Source organism: Sinohyriopsis cumingii, chromosome 5 (assembly GCF_028554795.1).
Source record: "Sinohyriopsis cumingii isolate HCF-2022 chromosome 5, ASM2855479v2, whole genome shotgun sequence".
NCBI classification, from domain to species: Eukaryota; Metazoa; Mollusca; class Bivalvia; order Unionida; family Unionidae; genus Sinohyriopsis; species Sinohyriopsis cumingii.
In genome coordinates this window covers 20,485,124-20,505,038 of record NC_142965.1, presented here as the reverse complement: position 1 = coordinate 20,505,038, position 19,915 = coordinate 20,485,124, and the positions used below count along the sequence as shown (strand labels likewise).

At 33.1% G+C, this 19,915-nt stretch overlaps 1 protein-coding gene and 1 long non-coding RNA gene across 2 annotated transcripts in view; one reads left to right on the top strand and one right to left on the bottom strand.

The window, feature by feature from the left end:
- The window catches only part of LOC149798748 (uncharacterized), a 337,174-nt gene that overhangs the window by 42,146 nt on the left and 275,113 nt on the right, over positions 1–19,915 (top strand). Inside the window, exons 10-14 of the mRNA XM_089957621.1 lie at positions 359–472; positions 1,240–1,353; positions 6,803–6,919; positions 13,729–13,848; positions 17,517–17,630. Of these exons, the coding sequence (XP_089813747.1) occupies positions 359–472; positions 1,240–1,353; positions 6,803–6,919; positions 13,729–13,848; positions 17,517–17,630 (579 nt within the window). The remainder of the gene's footprint in view (positions 1–358; positions 473–1,239; positions 1,354–6,802; positions 6,920–13,728; positions 13,849–17,516; positions 17,631–19,915) is intronic.
- LOC149798749 (uncharacterized) overlaps positions 1–19,915 on the bottom strand; it is a 63,927-nt gene that overhangs the window by 1,065 nt on the left and 42,947 nt on the right. The window lies entirely within an intron of this gene.

Sequence of the window (19,915 nt, the reverse complement as noted above, 5' to 3'; positions counted from 1 at the left end):
CATACACTGTACAGAATGTAAAGCAATTATGCATCATTTGTACAGAAGTAAAGCAAATATGCATACGTTTTACAGAAAGTAAAGCAATTATGTATAATTTGTACAAAAAGTAAAAAATGGATAATATTTATAAAATGTCATGTTGCTTAGCAAATTGAGAAAATTGTAAAAATAAAAATTTATTTATAAATCCTGAAATTTATATACCTCTTTCAAAAGAAGGAATTTTCAATCAGTTTTGCAAGAATCAGGCCTGACATAGGCATATATAATAATATAACAACAGATTTCCACAAATCTGTAAATTATGATTTACAATGATTATATCATTTACATGTATTTCATTAATTCCTTTCAGAAATACGACACTGCCTACGTCAGCCATGTCTAAATGGTGGAACTTGTAGAGAGCAATTTGATACCTTCACCTGTACATGTATGACTGGATGGACTGGTTATGATTGCTCACAAGGTAATTTCCATATTGGATTTCCATTACAAGAAATGAAGATTTCTGACAATTTTTTTAACTTTTTCTTTCAGGTTTATTTTATTACATAATTTGTCATCATTTGAGACATATTTGTTTAGCTAATAACTTGTTACACCCAAAACTAAAGGATTCATACATATATTCTGTGAAAGTGTAGACTTATTGATGATACTAGGAACTTAGATAGAAACATACAACAGCATAGTCGTCTTTGTTCTCACCTTCGTCATGATGATGATGATGATGATGTCATTGCCTGTCATTATCAGGCAATGAAAGTATAGAGCTGCTTAATAGTGATGTTTTATTTTGCTTATGTAATTATCATTGTTTACTTGATCCCATAAATCCCATGTTGATTTTGTCGGTATGTGACAATGGAATGGAATCTAGAACATGTTGGCAAAAATGTATGTTGTAAGTACAAAATGTATGTTGTAAGCACAAAATGTATGTTGTAAGCACCAGACATATAGAGATTTAGATAAGGCTGCTACAGAAACATGATGAAATATGGTATTAACTGTTTTGTAAACACATATTTTGAATATTTTCTATTGTTTCATATATTGTATATTGACATTATCAAATATTTGATTTACTTTTCTTTTTACTGTTTTGTTGTATGAGTATAAATTGATGTGAATTCAAATAAATAATATTATATAAATTGTTAATTAATATTTGTGTAGAATTGGCCTGGCCTGTTAAGAAAGGTTAGGTTAATATATTTACTATCTTTTTAGATGTTAATGAGTGCCTGACAATCACCTGTAGCAATGGTGGAACTTGCATAAACACTCCTGGATCTTACAGCTGTTCATGTACAGGAGGATGGACAGGAACCTATTGTCACACTGGTATGCTTCTAACATTAATTATACAAACATAATCCCCATAATTCTACAAATACAATCCTCATAATTATACAAACATGATCCCCATAATTATACAAACATGATCCACAGCTTTTAGCAGGATTACTCTAATACTCTGTGTCTGTCTTTCAGTCTGTCTGTCTGTTCATCCTTTTGTCAGTAACTATCCCATCTTAGACCACAAGTGAAAATTCAACAAACTATTAGGTTGTCCATGTGATAACCATTTGTGCGAGTTGTCTAGGTTTCGGAACCCTCAGCCAGGAACTCTGGGAGTGTCCCTAAGGTCAAGTATAAAGTAAGTGCAGCTGCTACTCTGGTGATTTTTAGGTTCTGTTCTGCCTCAAAGCTATTTTCAAACATGTAAAGAATATGGAGCAGTCTAGAAGCTCTTTACTCTGTCTATACAGGATTTGAGTAAGATCTATTCTTGACTCTGTCTATCCCTTTACCTCATGCAAGTGCCTTTGGATGCCTAATCTGCATGCCTCTACTCTATTTACATAGAAGTGCCTTTTGATGCCTGCTGTAAACATCAGCCATTTTTTGAGGGTTTTCATAGCGCCACCTTCAGGAAAAAATACCTATTAGATACCTCATTCATTGCTTTGAATGAACATTATGTCAGATCACATGGTCACTGTTTATGCTCTGGTCAAAATCTGCTATTTAAAGTAACTGGGTCGTATTCTTCACTCTCCAAAATGGAGGTCATGCATTTCGTTCAGTACTTTTCACTATTAAAATCACAACTATGAAAGCTTCAATAACTTAGGTAAAGGCTCTGATATTGATGTAGGAAGCAATTAGTTTTTATAAATTATCAAATTCAGATGACTTAGTAATGTAAACGCAGACAAAGAACTTGTAAATTTCGAGTATGAGAAATGGCAGCTATGGTTGGTCACGCAGCTTCACTGACTTGATGGTGAATGAGTTCTCTCAAGATTTTAAAACACATAAAAAATTCTTCCATGAAAAATAATTACACAGCAATAACGATCAGACTTTGCTCTTAAATTTTTCCACACATAATAGATGTGTATAAAAAATGTAAGATGATTAAAATTGCTGTTAAACGTAACATACACTACACTGCTTAACAGTTAACAGGCAGGCCTATGTGTATGGAGTCGAATAGGTAACAGGTGTTCTATTTATAGCACACTGCACTAGTTAACTTTGCTACATGTGTATTGGAGTGCTTATAAAAAGGCATACACTCTATGAGGTAAAGGGCTATACAAGATTTGAGTAAGATCTATACTTGACTATTTCTACACAGTTATGAGTAAGATTTATTCTTGACTCTGTCTTCTACACAGATCTCTACTTGACTTAGAATGTCTATACAGGATTTGAGTAAGAGCTATTCTTGACTCTGTCTATACAGGAGTTGAGTAAGATCTATATTAAATTCTGTCTACACAGATGTGAGTAAGATCTGTACTTTACTCTGATCTATACTTGACTCTACACAGGATTTGAGTCAGATCTATTCTTGACTCTGTCTATACAGAAGGTGAGTAAGATCTATTCTTGACTCTGACTATACAGGATATGAGTAAGATCTATTCTTGACTCTGACTATACAGATGTAAGATCTATTCTTGACTCTGACTATACAGGATGTGAGTAAGATCTATTCTTGACTCTGACTATACAGGATGTGAGTAAGATCTATTCTTGACTCTGACTATACAGGATGTGAGTAAGATCTATTCTTGACTCTGACTATACAGGATGTGAGTAAGATCTATTCTTGACTCTGACTATACAGGATGTGAGTAAGATCTGTTCTTGACTCTGACTATACAGGATATGAGTAAGATCTGTTCTTGACTCTGACTATACAGGATATGAGTAAGATCTGTTCTTGACTGACTATACAGGATATGAGTAAGATCTGTTCTTGACTCTGACTATACAGGATATGAGTAAGATCTGTTCTTGACTCTGACTATACAGGATATGAGTAAGATCTGTTCTTGACTCTGACTATACAGGATATGAGTAAGATCTGTTCTTGACTCTGACTATACAGGATATGAGTAAGATCTGTTCTTGACTCTGACTATACAGGATATGAGTAAGATCTATTCTTGACTCTGACTATACAGGATATGAGTAAGATCTATTCTTGACTCTGACTATACAGGATATGAGTAAGATCTATTCTTGACTCTGACTATACAGGATATGAGTAAGATCTATTCTTGACTCTGACTATACAGGATATGAGTAAGATCTATTCTTGACTCTGACTATACAGGATATGAGTAAGATCTATTCTTGACTCTGACTATACAGGATATGAGTAAGATCTATTCTTGACTCTGACTATACAGGATATGAGTAAGATCTATTCTTGACTCTGACTATACAGGATATGAGTAAGATCTATTCTTGACTCTGACTATACAGGACATGAGTAATATCTATTCTTGACTCTGACTATACAGGACATGAGTAATATCTATTCTTGACTCTGACTATACAGGATGTGAGTAAGATCTATTCTTGACTCTCAGGCTATGCAAGATTTTAGTAAGATCTATACTAGACTCTTACTCAGTTGTGTACAGATCATCATACTAAATCTTTCCTTTAGATTCTTGATGTGATACACTACTCAACAATCAGGGACTTTGACTTTGTCTAGGAGCCTTTTTAAGTCCCCCTTCAAAAAGCCTGCATGTTAATGAATCATCACTTTAACAAAGGAAAGAAATTGGCCCTTGAAATTTGCCAAACTCTCCTCTCATTCTTGTAATCTTGAATGAAATTGACCCTTGAGTATAGGCCTTGATAATAAGCTACATTTATATATAGCATAATAAACAGTAATTTTGTAAGAACATGTTTCAACTAGGTACATTGTGTGCATACAGTACAAAGACAACAATGTGGAAGCTTTGAGAATTTGCACTTTAAGTAGTAATGTATTTGTCACAGCAAATAGGTTCCACCTATCATTCATTGAATTAGATTATAATTAAATGCATTTATATCTGCACTTTCTGTAATTTCCTTTGGGATTCTGTTCCACATCAGTGATGCCAGACATTAAAAAAATGTGTAAAGAGTTTTTTGTATTTGTTTTTGGAATGGAAAGTTGGTCAGCTGCATTTGATTTTGAATTGGGATTGTTGCCTTGTTTTCTATGTTTGAAATAGTTCCTTGAGATATGATACAGTCATATTGTTTGAAACTTTGTTCATTGGTCTAGCCTTTCTCAAAAATATTTGTTCACTTACTTTTTCATACATATATGTGAAATACATCATTATTATTAATGTGAACATTACTACGATAACGATTGATATGCAAACAGGAAAATAAATTGGGAAAAAACATGAAGTATATAAACCAAAGAATGTTCTACTTGTGTCATCTTCTATGAAAAAAAAAGAATTATCTGTTTTTAAAGCATGTTTGCTGCTACTTAATAACTTCTTTTATCACATGCTGTGTTAAAGAAAACTCAAGAAGAACCCCAATCAAAATATTAATTAAATATTGGTCTGGTTCCACTTAAGTTATTTAAATTTAAGAAGTGAACTAGTTTCATGTAAGACCAAGTTAAGTGGGTACTAGGCTGATAATCTTAGCTAAGCAAAAAGCATTAGATTAGAAATAGTAGCAACCTGCCTATATGCTGCATTAGATTGTCTCTTAGAAAAGGTACCAACATGCCTATATGTTGCATTAGATTGTCCCATACAAATAGTACCAACATGCCTGTATGTTGCATTAGATTGTCCCATACAAATAGTACCAACATGCCTATATGTTGCATTAGATTGTCCCATAGAAATAGTACCAACATGCCTATGTGTTGCATTAGATTGTCCCATAGAAATAGTACCAACCTACCTATATATTGCATTAGATTGTCCCATACAAATAGTTGTTATATTGTTGTTGTTGTTGTTATAGGGTTTAATGCCATTTTTCAGCACAAGATAGGCTATACATGGCGGCCAGTATTAATGGTGGAGGAAGAACCCGGGAAAACCCCGGAAAGAACCACCGACCCATGAGAAGCTACCGGCAAGCTTTCTCACATGTCCACATTGGCTGAGCCCGAGACTCGAACCCACGCAGATAGAGGTGAGATGGCAGTGATCCGTGATGGAGAGCGCTTTAGACCACTCGGCCACTCGGGGCCCCCATACAAATAGTACCAACCTGTCTCTATATGTTGCATTAGATTGTCCCTTACAAATAGTACCAACCTGTCAATATGTTGCATTAGATTGTCCCATAGAAATAGTACCAACCTGTCTATATTTTGCATTAGATTGTCCCATTGAAATAGTACCAACCTGTCTATAGATTGTATTAGATTGTCCCATAGAAATAGTACCAACCTGTCTATATATTGCTTTAGATTGTCCCATAGAAATAATACCAACCTGTCTATATTTTGCATTAGATTGTCCCATACAAATAGTACCAACCTGTCAATATGTTGCATTAGATTGTCCCATAGAAATAGTACCAACCTGTCTATATGTTGCATTAGATTGTTCCATAGAAATAGTACCAACCTGCCTATATGTTGCATTAGATTGTCCCATAGAAATAGTACCAACCTGCCTGTATTTTGCATTAGATTGTCCCATTGAAATAGTACCAACCTGTCTATAGGTTGCATTAGATTGTCCCATATAAAAAGTACCAACCTGTCTATATATTGCATTAGATTGTCTCATAGAAATAATACCAATCTGTCTGTATTTTGCATGAGATTGTCCCATACAAATAGTACCAACATGTCCATATGCTGCATTAGATTGTCCCATAGAAATAGTACCAACCTGTCTATATTTTGCATTAGATTGTCCTATAGAAATAGTACCAACCTGTCTATATGTTGCATTAGATAGTCCCATTGAAATAGTACCAATATGCCTATATATTGCATTAGATTGTCCCATACAAATAGTACCAACCTGTCAATATGTTGCATTAGATTGTCCCATAGAAATAGTACCAACCTGTCTATATGTTGCATTAGATTGTTCCAGAGAAATAGTACCAACCTGCCTATATGTTGCATTAGATTGTCCCATAAAAATAGTACCAACCTGTCTATATTTTGTATTAGATTGTCCCATACAAATAGTACCAACCTGTCTATATTTTGCATTAAATTGTCCCATACAAATAGTACCAACCTGTCTATATTTTGCATTAGATTGTCCCATAGAAATAGTACCAACCTGTCTATATGTTGCATTAGATTGTCCCATACAAATAGTACCAACATGTCTATATTTTGCATTAGATAGTCCCATTGAAATAGCACCAACCTGCCTGTATGTTGAGTTAGATTGTCCCTTAGAAATAGTACCAACCTGCCTATATGTTGCAAAGGAATTCAATTATTTTATGATAGTTATTTCAATACAATTATTTATTGTAGATATGGATGAATGCAATTCCATAAGACCATGCCAGAATGGTGCTACATGTTTCAACAACCCTGGCTCTTTCACCTGCCAGTGTGTTTCTGGATGGACTGGAAAACTTTGCCAGAGTGGTAAAATAAAACTTTTGTCCTTTACAGTGTTGAGTGGGTAGTTATAAAAATAAACTTTTCAAAGTCCTTCTTCAGAAAATGTATGGGGTCAAATGTCATTACTGAAACATCAAGGTTTTCATTTTAAGATGGCTAAAACTTGCATATATTGAAAAAAATTTAATTGGTGGAATACAATATGATTGTTATATTTGAGATATTTCTATATACATTATATTTGTTAGTCATTTGATGCCATCAGTCATACGTCAGAAAATACATAAAGCTGACCTTTGACCTTTTACTAGTGAACTATATTTCAGACAGAGCAGCTATCACTGTACTTTATATTTGGTATAATTACATAACTGTTTATTTCTAAATTAAATTTATTCATTATTAGAATTATTTATGTTGTATGCTATAACTTAATACATAGGGTATTAATGGAAGATGGGGGTTGGTGTTTAGGGATGAGTTAGTACTAACGAAGTATAAAACTACACCTACTGCTTGCTATGTATCATTTTTAATTACACACAATATATATATATATATATATATATATATATATATATATATATATATATATATATATATATATATATATATATATATATATATATATATATATATATATATATATATGATATGTTTTCTAGCTGATAAAAAGTAGCATATTCTTTCTTAAAGGATTGTGCACTTTTAAAATGAACATAAATCTTGAATTAGGTTAATTTCTAGGAGACTGAATGACAAGCATTTAATTAGAGAGTATGGATAGCTAGAATTTCCTTCTTGACAAAATAATTCTTTTATATCCTTTTTAAGTATAACATTTTTCCTGTAGAGAAAGTAGGCAGAAAAGTTGATAAAATGTTGATTATTTTATTCTTAAAATGGATGCAGAGTTTTATAGATTTTCCATAAGACACATTTTCCTGTATAAAAGCAAGTGTGGGTACTGCTTTGATTTGGTATGGTATGATTTGTTTCAAGGTAACCCCAGTTTGAGTACTGCATTGCTTTAGTATGATATAGGTTATTTCAAGGTAGACCCAGTATGAGTACTGCATTGCTGTGGTATGATATGGGTTGTTTCATTATGTGGTATGGTATAGGTTGTTTTATTTTATTACAAAAGCCCAGTGTGAAAACTGCATTGCTGTGGTATGATATGGTTTGTTTCATTATGTGGTATGGTATAGGTTGTTTCATTATATTACAAAAGCCCAGTGCGAGTACTGCATTGCTTTGGCTTGGTATGGGTTGTTTCAAGGTAAACCCAGTGTGAGTACTGCATTGCTTTGGTATGGTATGAGTTGTTTCATTATATTACAAAAGCCCAGTGTGAGTAGAACATTGCTGTGGTATGGTATGGGTTGTTTCGTTATATTACAAAGGCCCAGTGTGAGTACAACATTGCTGTCATATGGTATGGGTTGTTTTATTATGTTACAAAAAACCAGTATGAGTACTGCATTGCTGTGGTATGGTAATATTGGGTTGTTTCATTATATTACAAAAGCTCTGTGAGTACTGCATTGCTGTGGTATGGTATAGGTGGTTTCACTATATTACAAAAGTCATAAATAAATACAATTAAATTCATTATTTGCGTTAAGGGAATTGGTACAAAATGAATAATTTCTATCCATTTTTAGTACAGTTCCATCAAGGATAAAATAGCCATGCAGTCTAGATTAAATGCATCTCCGTAATGTATAGTCATTTAAGATTGATCCAGCATATAACTCTTTTATGTTGAAAAGCAGATACAGTCCACTGTCATGACACAGTGCAAGCAAACCTCATTACTTAAAACTTTACCTTTTAGCCTATAACTGATCTTGACTTGTCTGATTAAAGTTTATATCATGTCATTTTGCTTGTAGAGATAATCATGTTTGGAAGTTTACATGGAATATCACATTTTTTGAGAAAATAATTTTTCTTTGAAAGAAAATTTAATATTTTGGTTCACGTGTGAAGGGATGACATCATGCAAAAAAACAGGGATCTGAGTTGATTTATTTTCTCTTATGGAGACAATCTCAGTGAGTGCCCCATTGCATGACATACATATAACATAGATCACTTAAATGTACAAGGTATTGTGGGAAAAATATACCAGATTAAGTCAATGTTGTCTTCCAAGGAAAGTAATATACATGTTTAAGACTCACTGAAATCAAATTAAATGATAACCACAATGATAATCTATTTCACTGTCAAGGCTACAATAAACCATTACACAGGGACTGAGAGACAGCAGGAGAGGTCTAGGGAAGACATAAATGCAGAAAGGCAACCTGACTTGGAGTCATATGAAATTGAGAGTATTTGGGTGGAAATTTCCCAAAATTATAATGTAAAATCATCCTAAGTTGGTTTCATTTATAGGCCACCTTCCTCTAAAGGAATTTGGAATGATAACCTTTTGAAACAAATGGAAAATGTTCTTGCACAGGAGAAAGAAACATATATACTGGACGATGTAAATAAGGACTTACTCAATATGTACTGGGTGATGTAAATAAGGACTTACTCAATATGTACTGGGTGATGTAAATAAGGACTTAATATATACTGGGCGATGTAAATAAGGACTTACTCAATATGTACTGGGTGATGTAAATAAGGACTTACTCAATATGTACTGGGTGATGTAAATAAGGACTTAATATATACTGGGCGATATGAATAAGGACTTACTCAATATGTACTGGGTGATGTAAATAAGGACTTACTCAGTATGTACTGGGCGATGTAAATAGGGACTTACTCAATATGAACTGGGCAATGTAAATAAGGACTTACTCAATATGTACTGGGTGTTGTAAATAAGGACTTACTCAGTATGTACTGGGTGATGTAAATAGGGACTTACTCAATATGAACTGGGCAATGTAAATAAGGACTTACTCAATATGTACTGGGTGTTGTAAATAAGGACTTACTCAGTATGTACTGGGTGATGTAAATAAGGACTTACTCAATATGTACTGGGCGATGTAAATAGGACTTACTCAATATGAACTGGGTGATGTAAATAAGGACTTAATATATACTGGGCGATGTAAATAAGGACTTACTCAATATGTACTGGGTGATGTAAATAAGGACTTAATATATACTGGGCGATATGAATAAGGACTTACTCAATATGTAATGGGTGATGTAAATAAGGACTTACTCAGTATGTACTAGGCAATGTAAATAGGGACTTACTCAATATGAACTGGGCAATGTAAATAAGGACTTACTCAATATGTACTGGGTGTTGTAAATAAGGACTTACTCAATATGTACTGGGTGATGTAAATAAGGACTTACTCAATATGTACTGGGCGATGTAAATAGGGACTTACTCAGTATGAACTGGGTGATGTAAATAAGGACTTAATATATACTGGGTGATATAAATAAGGACTTACTCAAAATGTACTGGGTGATGTAAATAAGGACTTACTCAATATGTACTGGGCAATGTAAATAAGGACTTAATATATACTGGGTGATGTAAATAAGGACTTACTCAATATGTACTGGGTGATGTAAATAAGGAATTTCTCAATGCTCAAATACGAGATGGAATTTATTGAATCATTAGGCCTAGTCCAGCTGGTAAATGAGCCCACAAGGGTAACAGAAAAATCAAGCACTCCTATTGATCACATTTATACCAACCTACCAGACAATGTGGCTTGTGTTCATGCACCAAATGTTGGTCTTAGTGACCACTGTCCTATTTTTTTCACTAGAAAGATAAAATGCAAGAGAAATAGGAAAAATACACATAAAACTATTACTTACAGATTGTTCAAAAATTTTAATTAAGAACAATACCTATATAAAGTTCCATGGAATATAATCCAAAATTTGGATGACATAGATGAAGCTCTGAGGGTGTGGACTGACTTATTTATGAATGTAGTCTCTAAGCATGCACCACTTTAAGAACATTGCATAAAGTATGAAATCCAAAATATTGGCTTACTACTGAAATCCAAGATGCCATGAAAACACAAGACCAATGAGCTGTGGGAATCCATGTACAATATAAAGTATGGAGAAATAAAATAACAAGTTAAGCTAATAAACCTTATTATCAATTAATGCTTGAAATTATAAAGAGCAACACAAACTCTATTTGAAAAATTTCCAATGAACTCATTGGAGGAACACATAAAGATCAGACAAAATTATCTCACTGCTGGTAAATGACACTATGGTCACTGATGACACTAACATTGCAAATGTTTTCAAGGATTGTTTTCACCAACATTACCACAAAGTTAAAGGAACCAGTGATAGAAAACAACTTTAATGAACTGAAAAAGATCTGCAGCAGCAAATCCCTAAGGCAGCATGTTCTCTATCCCAGCAGTATCAAAAAACTTTGTTTAAAAATATCCCATTGAACTTGTTGCCATGAAAGTTACAGGACTTGATAAGATTGGTCCATTACTCATTAAAACTTCTGCCTCGGCTATTTCAGATGCCATACCATTCATAATCAATTTAAGTATTGCAACCTCATCTGTCCCCAAAATATGGAAAACTACAAAAGTAATGCCTATTCACAAATCTTGTTCTAAGGATGAAACTGATAACTACCTGCCAATCTCAATACTACCAAATTTGTCAAAATTGATTGAAAAACATGTCCATGACTCGTTCATGTTATATCGAACCAAACACTTACTGTTACACCTTAATCAATTAGTTTTTAGACAGAAACATTCATGTGAGACTGCCTCATTGTCACTAACTGATAAATGGTTTCAATCACTTGATCAAAGTTGAATAATAGGATCTGTATTTGCTGATTTCAGGAAAGCTTTTGACATGGTGGTTCACGAAATCCTTTTGAAGAAACTGAAAATCTACAAATGTGATGAAGGAACAGTTAAATGGTTTACTTCATACTTAAGTGAGAGAACACATCATGTTTATATAAATAATGTTCTTTCTAAACCTGGAACAATTAAATATGGAGTACCACAAGGCTCAATTCTAGGTCCATTGCTATTTATTTTATTTATTAATGACCTACCACTTTTACTAAAAGACTCAATATCATCTACATATCTCTATGCAGATGACACAACATTGTCAGACATCCAAAACACAAAGCATGAACTTGAAATTTCTTTACATAATGCCCTAAACAAACTGGAAAACTGGTGCACATGCAAAGGCATGGTGGTAAATACTGGTAAAACTAAATTATTACTTATCTCAACACGGCAAAAAAGGACAAATCTTGATATTGATGAAGTATGTCTGACATGGAAGGATACAAATTTGCAAATGGTCTGTCTTGATAGACTACTTGGTGTTTTGGTAGATAATAACCTATCAGGGACTGAACACATGAAGCATATCAGTAAAAAGGTCAATTAAAGTTCATAGCTTCTCAGTAGGATAAAACAAAAATAACTTCCTGAAAGGCACAGAAAACTATTTTATAACAGTTACATACAACCCTATTTAGACTACTGTAATACAGTATGGGGTAATTCAAATGATAAAAATATAGCAAGCTGGCACATCTTCAAAAATGAGCATTTGGGCTAATATCAATCCAGAAAGAAAGCAAGGAAAATTTAGCTTGTAAGTTAACAATATTACCTATTAAAGACCGAATCTGTTTGAGAAAACCCAAATTAATGTACAGGATATCCAATAATAGTTTTCCTGAATATTTACAATCACTATTCCAGTATAAGCTACCTGACAATACTCCCCACCTGCAATCCATGTCTACCAAACTGTATAAAATTCTCAAACCAAATAAGGAATTATTCACAAAAAAATTCCAATACTCTGGAACTTTGCTCTGGAATAGTATTCCAGTTGAGATTAGAAATGCCCGCTCTGTTTCCTTCTTCCAAACCCACTATATCCAGTGACTTCAGAGATGCAGTTAAAATAAATAAATTCCTTTGTATGAGGGCCTCAGGGTAGATTAGTTCTTAGCTAATTGTGTTACCCTTTTAAATAAAGTCATTATTATTATTATTATTACTGTGTTAATGCCATGATCATCAGAAACAAAATGATGGTGCAACTTTATGGACTATTTTGGTGGAATAGTCATACATATACATTTTTATAACCGATAGTTGTGTTTGTTGACTGTTGACTTCCTTTGATGTTGCTTGTATGTGGTTTATCTTGATTTGATTTGTGCTCATATAGGTAGTGCTGTTTTAAATATTGAATTGGTTGTCATTTGTTTTCCTCATAGTTTGTTCTTTTGTATTGGTCACTTGAAGAGTTTGTTGAGTTTAATAAACAGAAGTAAATACATTCAACTATACAAACTTTGGCATAACAATAAATTAAGGTACCCATGAAAATATATTTTTCCTCAAAACTGCAAAAATTGAGACTTATGAAAATAAACTATACTTCAGTAATAGAAATATAGTATTAAACATTCACACTGTTTTAATTAAACAATTGTGAAGTGTTGTTAAAGAAAAAAAGACTCTCAACAGATCTAATACTTTCTTGCAAACTGAACTCTCAAAAGATCTAATAATTCCATGCAAAACAAAGACTCTCAGTAAATCAAATAATTCCATGCAAAACAAAGAATCTTTCTACAGTTTGAACAATTCCTTGCAAAACAAAAATTCTCAACAGATCTAATGAGTCTTTGTAAAACAAAGACCTTCTCAACAGATTTAATAGTTCCTTGTAAAACAAAGGCACTCAACAAATCTAATAATTCCTTGCAAAGCAAAGACACTCAACAGATCTAATGATTTTATGGCATGTGTGAGTTGAGTACTTAGAACCTGTATCCTTATTTCCAGATTTAGATGAGTGCTTGCTCTCCGCACCTTGTCGAAATGGAGGCACATGCACAAACCAGATAGGCACAGGATATACATGTGCATGTTCCCCTGGGTGGACAGGGCCCACATGTGAAACAGGTATGATAAATACATAGATGTCAGTTATTTTATGTCAAGGAATGTTGTAGCCATGTATGTATTCAGAAGCTCAAACTTTTATTTTAAAATAGACCTTAGGATATTATTCTATACCACTATAATGTATACAAGGCTTCAGGATGACTTGCCACTTGGAATAACAAGTGTCTGTATGTGAGGGACATACTAATAGATAAATCAAACAGGACATAATTACAGATCCATATGCTTGTTACCATTAAATTATCCAGATATTTAATTTTCATAATCTCAGCAATGCAAAATCTGCAGCTATGAAGTTTTTTGCAGAACCTGTGATAGGAAATTATTTTATAACCATAAATGAGACACTCCAAACAATTTACTTTTTAATTAGTTGAGATACTTAAACAGTAACATTCTTGTTTTGAGAATTAAGGATGTTAATAAGTTTTTCTGACCCAGTCTGAGACTTTTAAGGCTGTTAAAGGACTTATCTGTCCCAGATTGAGGTTTTTATGGATGTTAAAGGAGTTGTCTGTCCCAAATTGAGGTTTACTAATAAGACACTAGCAGAACTGGTAGAATCCATATTTTAACAATTGAAAACTACCATCAATGTCTCCAGATCTTCAAATACAAGATTTGTTATTCAGTTCCAACACAATTTAGAAATGTTTGGCAAAGCTGACAAACAGTGTAAGTCTAGTACTAGTACCACAAACACTGCAATTAACATCAGATCTACTACTACTACTGCTGCTGGTCAGGTGTATTGATAAGGAATTTATTTGATTATCATCCCTATAAAAATGGAAAGTAGAAAATTTGTAGTAATGTTAAGAGCTTGACAAGTCACAATAATCTGTTTCTTCAATATATATACCTAGGCAAGTCACAATAATCCATTTATTCAATACATAGAACTTCCAATACACATTTAAATCCTGATATTTACACTCATCATATTTTTTGTTTCTTAAACTGATTTAATTCAAAATGTACTAATGCTTCTTCACTTCCTTATCATCGAGTAATGAATTCAAAATGTACTTAATGTTTCCTTGCTTGTTTATCATCCAGTAGGAAATTGCAAATGTGGTCTACATCTGTTTGCTTCTTATCATCAAGTAATGAATTCCAAATGTGGTCTACATCTGTTTGCTTCTTAGCATCAAGTAATGAATTCCAAATGTGGTCTACATCTATTTGCTTCTTAGCATCAAGTAATGAATTCCAAATGTGGTCTACATCTGTTTGCTTCTTAGCATCAAGTAATGAATTCCAAATGTGGTCTACATCTGTTTGTTTCTTATCATCAAGTAATGAATTCCAAATGTGGTCTACATCTGTTTGCTTCTTAGCATCAAGTAATGAATACCAAATGTGGTCTACATCTGTTTGCTTCTTAGCATCAATTAATGAATACCAAATGTGGTCTACATCTGTTTGTTTCTTATCATCAAGTAATGAATTCCAAATGTGGTCTACATCTGTTTGCTTCTTATCATCAAGTAATGAATTCCAAATGTGGTCTACATGTGTGTGTTTCTTATCATCAAGTAATGAATTCCAAATGTGGTCTACATCTGTTTGCTTCTTATCATCAAGTAATGAATACCAAATGTGGTCTACATCTGTTTGTTTCTTATCATCAAGTAATGAATTCCAAATGTGGTCTACATCTGTTTGCTTATTATCATCAAGTAATGAATTCCAAATGTGGCCTACATCTGTGTGTTTCTTATCATCAAGTAATGAATTCCAAATGTGGTCTACATCTGTTTGTTTCTTAACATCAAGCAATGAATTCCAAATGTGGTCTACATCTGTTTGTTTCTTAACATCCAGTTAGGAATTCCAAATGTGGTCTATATAGTTTTGCTTCATTATCATCCAGTAAGAAATTCAGAATATGCTTTTAGCCCCTTTGCTTTTTAATCATTCAGTAAGGAAATCATTGTTTATAATTTCAGATTCTTTGCACACATGTATGCTTTACATGGAATCAGTCATCTGTGTTAATCATTTGTCACATACATGGAATCAGTCATCCATTTTAATCATTTGTCACATACATGGAATCAGTCATCCATTTTAATCAGTTGTCACATACTTGGAATCAGTAATCCATGTTAATCATTTATCACATACTTGGAATCAGTAATCCATGTTAATCATTTATCACCAAGATACCTATGGAGTATAATATTCCAAATGTAGTAGTTCTTCCTTATTGGTAGAATTATTGACATCAGAAAGGCAAACAAGCATCTATAAGTTGTTTTCAGATTTTTGTATTGCAAATTTGGAGGTTCTGCTGATAAAATAAATGTGTAATGTTTGCTGTTGTGGTAAAAACAATGTTTATAACAAGATTTACTAATTAGAATATTTTCATGGTAAGTAATATATTTGATAAAATATTTTGTATAAAGAAAGTGCATTGAACTTGAACCTTTCTTACAGCAAAATTCTATCCCTAATCTTGAGTCTTATGTTTCCCCCATCACAGAATTGGACTTAATATCTTTGTTATTCTCCTTAAGATGTACCATGCATGTACAAAACTGAAAATGTGCAAATAAGCTACTTAAAATATGGTGAGATGTATCAGAAGAAAGGTTGTATATTTCTGCATTTATGTTAATTTAAATACTCTTTCATACCGTCAAATTAATTTATAAGCAGTCAAGTCATAAAAGTCATAACTATATGTTTGAATTAAAATGTTTTGTACATAGAAGTTGGTTTTATGATTACAAATTTTTAAATTTTCATACAAATGAAGATTAAAATGTAAAGAATGCCATGTTTGAAAATTAATGTATACCTACAAATATTGCAAACAGTAAAGGAAATTAAGCAGATATTTGCTGAAAATCTTTTCTGTGCATAGATGAATATTTACTGCCTTTTTTATGTCCATTTATTTTTAAGATTTTCTTTTAAGTACCTGTGTTTAAGAGAGGTATGAGTCAATTTCAATCAAATGCAGATGAAACTTTGGCCATTTGTACATCTAAATTGTCAGATATATCCAATCATATTAAAATACTACATACCATGGTCCTTCTTTGAGATTTAAATTTAAGATATATCCAATAATATTAAAATGCCTCATACCAGTGTCCTTCTTAGAGATTTGAAATTGGATGTTTACAATATTTACTGTGCTTAAAATCTGCCAGCTTGTAGATATTTTTTTATAAGTCTTTATGAAATAGTTTCCATTATTATAAATCACTGTTACTTGTTCCAGTAAACACACAGATAAGCAAATTCAAACAACTTCTTCTCCTTTTCCAGTACACACATATATAAGCAAATTCAAACAAAACCTGGTATTATTTCAATACACACACATATAAACAATTTCAAACAACAGCTTGTCCTATTCCAAAACACACATATATAAGCAAATTTAAACAACAACTTGTCCTAGCATGTGCTGCTTCAGTGTATGTGAATTTAGTATTGATTATCCAGATACCTTGGAGTCCTCTTCAATGTCAGCTCCTTTATTTTTGCCCTACACAACTTCTTTCCGTAAATGAAAACTCATTTTTTACACATTGTATTTTTGTACTTTAAAAAAAAAAATTCATGTTTAAAAATGACCAAAAATGTTCTATCCACTGAGGCCAATTCAAAGTGTAGGTTACTATGAAATTAAAAATTCATTTCAGATGTCAATGAATGTACATTAAGTCCATGCAATAATGGTGCTGTTTGTATGAATACAATGGGATCCTATTCATGCCAGTGTTCCAGTGGATGGACAGGACCAAAGTGCCAAACTGGTAATGATTTTTTAACTTCATATTTTTTCATGTTTGGCAAGCACCCAGCTACAAACAGCCTACCCCCAGACTGGACATTTGTCATGTAATATGTGACCATCATAATGAAACAGTATTCAGATTCATTGTGAGGACAGTCATTGACTGGCGCTGTTGTATTGAATTGAGAATTGACTAATGGACAGTCTTTGATAGGTGCTATATTATTGACTTGTGGTTGATTGTGAGGACAGCCATTGATTGGTGCTATTGAAATGACTTGAGATTCGGTGTGAGGACAAACATCGATTAGTACTGTTGAAATTGACTTGAGGTTGAGTGTGAGGACAGTCATTGACTGGTGCTATTATATTGACTTGAGGTTGAGTGTGAGAACAGTCATTGACTGGTGCTATTGTATTGACTTGAGGTTGAGTGTGAGGACAGTTATTGACTAGTGCTATTGTATTGACTTTAGATTCAGTGTAAGGACAACCATTGATTGGTGCTATTGTATTTACTTAAGATATCCCTTTAACTTGCAAGCAATTCTTTTTCCACTGAAATCAGAGCACTATTACAGAGGAACATGGTTACTATAATCAGTTGTGTCCTCAGCATTAATACATATTAATCAGTGTCCTCAGCATTAGTGAATATTAATCAGTGTCCTCAGCATTAGTACATAATCAGTGTCCTCAGCATTTGTACATAATCAGTTGTGTCCTCAGCATTAGTACACATTAATCAGTTTCTTCAACAGTAGCAGATAATCAGTTTCCTCAACATTAGTACATAATCATTGTAATCAGCATTAGTTAATACTCAGTGCTCTCAGCATTAGTACATAATCAATGTCCTCAGCATTAGTAAATATTAATTAGTGTCCTGAATATTAGTACATATTAATCAGTGTCCTCAGCATTAGTACATATTAATCAGTGTCCTCAGCATTAGCACATATTAATCAGTGTCCTCAGCATTAGTACATATTATTCAGTTTCCTCGGCATTAGTGCATATTATTCAGTTTCCTCTGCATTAGTACACAATCAGCTTCCTCAGCATTAGTACATAATCAGTGTCCTCAGCATTAGTACATATTAATCAGTGTCCTCATCTTTAGTAGTTATTAATCAGTGTCCTCAGCATTAGTACATATTCAGTTTCCTCAGCATTAGTACACAATTAGCTTCCTCAGCATTAGAACATATTAATCAGTTTCCTCAACATTAGTACATATTAATCAGTTTCCTTGGCATTAGTAACTATTAATCAGTGTCCTTGGCATTAGTACATATTAATCAGTTTCCCCAGCATTAGTAAATAATCACTTTCCTCAGCATTAGGACATATTAATCGGTGTCCTCAGCATTAATACATATTAATCAGTGTCCTCAGCATTAGTACATATTATTCAGTTTCCTCGGCATTAGTGCATATTATTCAGTTTCCTCGGCATTAGTACACAATCAGCTTCCTCAGCATTAGTACGTAATCAGTGTCCTCAGCATTAGTACATATTAATCAGTGTCCTCATCTTTAGTAGTTATTAATCAGTGTCCTCAGCATTAGTACATATTCAGTTTCCTCATCATTAGTACACAATTAGCTTCCTCAGCATTAGAACATATTAATCAGTTTCCTCAACATTAGTACATATTAATCAGTTTCCTCGGCATTAGTAACTATTAATCAGTGTCCTTGGCATTAGTACATATTAATCAGTTTCCCCAGCATTAGTAAATAATCACTTTCCTCAGCATTAGGACATATTAATCGGTGTCCTCAGCATTAATACATATTAATCAGTGTCCTCAGCATTAGTAACTATTAATCAGTGTCCTCAGCATTAGTACATATTAATCAGTTTCCCTAGCATTAGTAAATAATCACTTTCCTCAGCATTAGTACATATTAATTAGTGTCTGCAGCATTAGGACATATTAATCGGTGTCCTCAACATTAATACATATTAATCAGTGTCCTCAGCATTAGTAACTATTAATCAGTGTCCTCATCATTACTACATATTTATCAGTTTCCTCAGCATTAGTACATATTCATTGTCCTCAGCATTAGTACATATTAATCAGTGTCCTCAGCATTAGTACATGTTAATCAGTTTCCTCAGTATTAGTACATCTCATTTGATACAGTTTTGTCAGATATAAATAGCAGTGGTCTAATAGCAAAGGACTTAGGATAAAATTGAAGATGGAATTTTCCATGAGCTGTAACCTTGGCCCATGCACTTTGCCAGTCATACAATTGTATATAGATTGGGAAATTAGCACAACAATATCG